The 3,233-nt window shown below is 31.4% G+C and overlaps 1 protein-coding gene across 1 annotated transcript; it reads left to right on the plus strand.

Annotated features, from left to right (window-relative positions):
- The first annotated feature begins 405 nt into the window (after positions 1-405).
- LOC131674135 (lipase 3-like) lies at positions 406-2,081 on the plus strand. Its single transcript, XM_058952657.1, has 7 exons — positions 406-558; positions 627-807; positions 869-983; positions 1,069-1,312; positions 1,385-1,540; positions 1,603-1,830; positions 1,920-2,081. Exons 1-7 carry the CDS (start codon positions 406-408, stop codon positions 2,079-2,081), a joined length of 1,239 nt encoding a protein of 412 aa, XP_058808640.1.
- Positions 2,082-3,233: the final 1,152 nt, after the last annotated feature.

The raw sequence follows: 3,233 nt of genomic DNA on the forward strand, positions 1-3,233 counted from the left end.
GCGGAGTGCGCTTGCAGTAGTACAATCTTTGGCCAGGGATTTGAGAGCGTAATTTCTTCCTTTTGTGGAATTCTCAACCGGATGTTGGTCTTTGGTGCTCTAACATCTTGGCCGCGATAAATAATTCTGTGTTACTGTTACATGATTTTTATATTAAATACGAGTTTTGAAGTTTAACGTCAGGTAGTGAAAACTTGATTTTTGTCATTATTATTATCAAGAATGATAAATAAGTAGTTTAAAGTATGAAACGCTCTATTTTTATGAAATTACCTTTCTATCTCAAATAGTAAATTACAAGCGTACTTTTGATAGAGTATTTTTATGGCCAAGCCAATTTGTCAAATTATTTATCACTCGACAACAAGGAAAGCAACCAAAAAATATTAGTTTAAACGAACTAACATGTCCCTTCTTATTGTTTTATACGTTTCTTCGATTTTTCTTACAATAGCTGATCATTGTGACACTTACAATGGACCAATAGCCGGAAATAAAAATATTTCAGAGTGCATTAATGGTGGTAAGACTAAATCTTCAGGACTTGACGTAACGCCGGTAAATATCCTTGCTTCAACTATTGAAATCATGAATTTGAGTGGAATGTATTTTAAATGGTTTTTCAGTATGATTTTATAAAAAATCAAGGATACCCAGCTGAGGACCACTTTGTATTGACGAAAGATGGTTATATTCTTACATTAAATCGAATCCCAGGTCCACCGAATGCCTCCGTAGTACTTTTGCATCATGGTTTTCCGGCTACTTCTTTCGATTGGATAGTTCTTGGCAAAAATAGAGCATTAGGTAAAATTAAATGTTAAAATAATTTTGGTAATGTATACAACATTAATCATCATATTTACAGCATTTTTGCTGGCTGATCAAGGCTATGATGTTTGGCTTGGTAATTCAAGAGGTGGACTTTATTCAGCATGTCATGTTAAATATACTACATCTGAATATAGTTTTTGGAATTTTAGGTATTACATAGTTATATTTCTACATAACTGCTTTAATTTACGATTTGATTTACTTTATTGCTAGAAATATCATTTGATCATTTAGTTTCCATGAAATAGCCGTGTACGATTTACCTGCCGAAATAAATTACATAGAAAAAATCAGAGACCACGTTGACATGTATTACATCGGCCACTCTATGGGAGCAACTATATCATATATCATGGTTATAGAGAGACCTGAATTAACATCAAAATTTAAAATATTGATAGGCTTAGCACCAGTAGGCTTTCTAGGACACGCGAAAGGAATTCTTCCATTTTTTGCTCCTTTTGCAACTCTAGTTGAAGTGAGTATTGTACCCGTACTCGTAGCAGATCACTTTTTAATTTTTTTTACTTGGAATATTGTTTTATTGCAGCCAATAATTAATTATTCATTAGCAGGAGAAATATTCCAGCAAACTAAACTAAAAGATATCATGCAGAAGTTCTGTATTCTATCTCAGTTGACTGAACAACTTTGTCTTTTCTTTCGTTTTACCGTTTTTGGCATCGATTTTTCACAGATTGATTATGTAAGTAGAGTATAAGTAGGGTTTTCAAATTGAAAAGTAACGCTATTTTCACATTTTTCAAGGAAATCGTCCCACTTAATGTACATCATGGCTTCGTACCATCGGCTTTTAAGATCGCAGTTCATTATGCCCAGCTGATAGTTTCTGGAAAATTCAGGCAATACGATTATGGATTTTTAGGAAACCTAAAGTCCTATCACAGTTTTACGCCTCCAGATTATGAGTTATCAAGAATACAAACACCCGTCGGTCTTATTTGGGCAGAAAATGATCTTTTGGCTACCTCTGAGGTAATTTTCTAACTGCATTTATTTTTTTTTTTACGTGAAAAAGTAAATTAAATTTTATAATAATTCTTTTATTTGCATTGATTTTGTAGGATGTTATACATTTGTACAGTAAAATACCAACGGTAATGTTATATCATAAAATAAACTATTCAAGATTCAATCATTTGGATTTTGTACACGCAAAAAACGCTTCGGAATTAGTTTATACAAAAGTAATTTCGGTCCTCAAAAATATTGAAAATCATTTATAATAACAAATTTCTTCAAAATATTATTGTTATACATGAGAAAAAAAAAGTAGAATTTTTATTGTGCCACTTTTATGTGTAAAAAATTATTTTAAGTGACTCACGTAACGATGCCGTGTTATTATTACTTTTGATAGAATAGTAATTTTATAGTTGAGTTAAGTGGACGTACTTATATTATCACTCATTAACTGACAGCGGCGTATCCACGCAAAAAACTTTAGAATTGTGAAATATAGCAGTTGAATAAACATTTCCTTTCCTATTCGTACTCTGCTTACATAAGAATTCTAATGACTTTTGACAGCTCGATATTTGAAATCAGAATGAATAGCAGTATATTTACCTCGCAGGTTGTGTGAAATGATTATATATGTCTTATATTACAGTTGTAGAAAGGCTCAACCTTGGCACGAGGTTCAAATAATTTTTTACTTTCCACTAATTTACTTTCTAAATTACGTAAAAGGCATGGCGTGTATTTGTCATTCGACTTGGAATTCTAGTTCACTTATATCCTTTAGTATTACAATATCATTTTATTTGTTGTTATTGTTATTGTGACTTGAACAGCTACTTTAGAATCTGATTATTATTCATAGTATAACTAACTTTGATTTATTATTTGGCAACTGTGTAAGAGATTTTTCAATGCATATTACATCAGTTATATGAAATATTGGTACTAAATCTTTCATATACAGTTAAATAGATAAGAAAATATGACGCTTTTCCTAGATTTTTATAATTAAACTAGCCATACTCAGGTTTCCAGCGATTTAGATTCTATTATTAATACTTTGAAAGGTACGCCTTTCACTAGTTTATGATTAATACAATATTAATGTTATCAAATTTGTTAAAGTTACATACAATGTTTATTAAAAAAGAAAGTTAGCCGTAAAACAGGTGCCCCCTCTCATAACGCCATTCGCCTACTCGAGGTAGAATGCATTTTAGAGTGGGTTGGGTTTCCTTCACATAGATAACTACCGGCATTAACTTTTCTATGATACGCTTCGGAGCTAAGAAATCAGTTTTAATTCATCGTCTCACATGAAAAGTTCAAGTTCTCGAACAGTCGATCACATAAAATTGATAAGTGGATAGTGCATTTTTTTATTTTATTAGGCACTTGACCTAAAATATGGTTTA

The sequence above is a fragment of the Phymastichus coffea genome, unplaced genomic scaffold (assembly GCF_024137745.1).
Source record: "Phymastichus coffea isolate CEN01 unplaced genomic scaffold, Cenicafe_Pcof_1.1 PCOF00213, whole genome shotgun sequence".
Lineage (NCBI taxonomy): Eukaryota > Metazoa > Arthropoda > Insecta > Hymenoptera > Eulophidae > Phymastichus > Phymastichus coffea.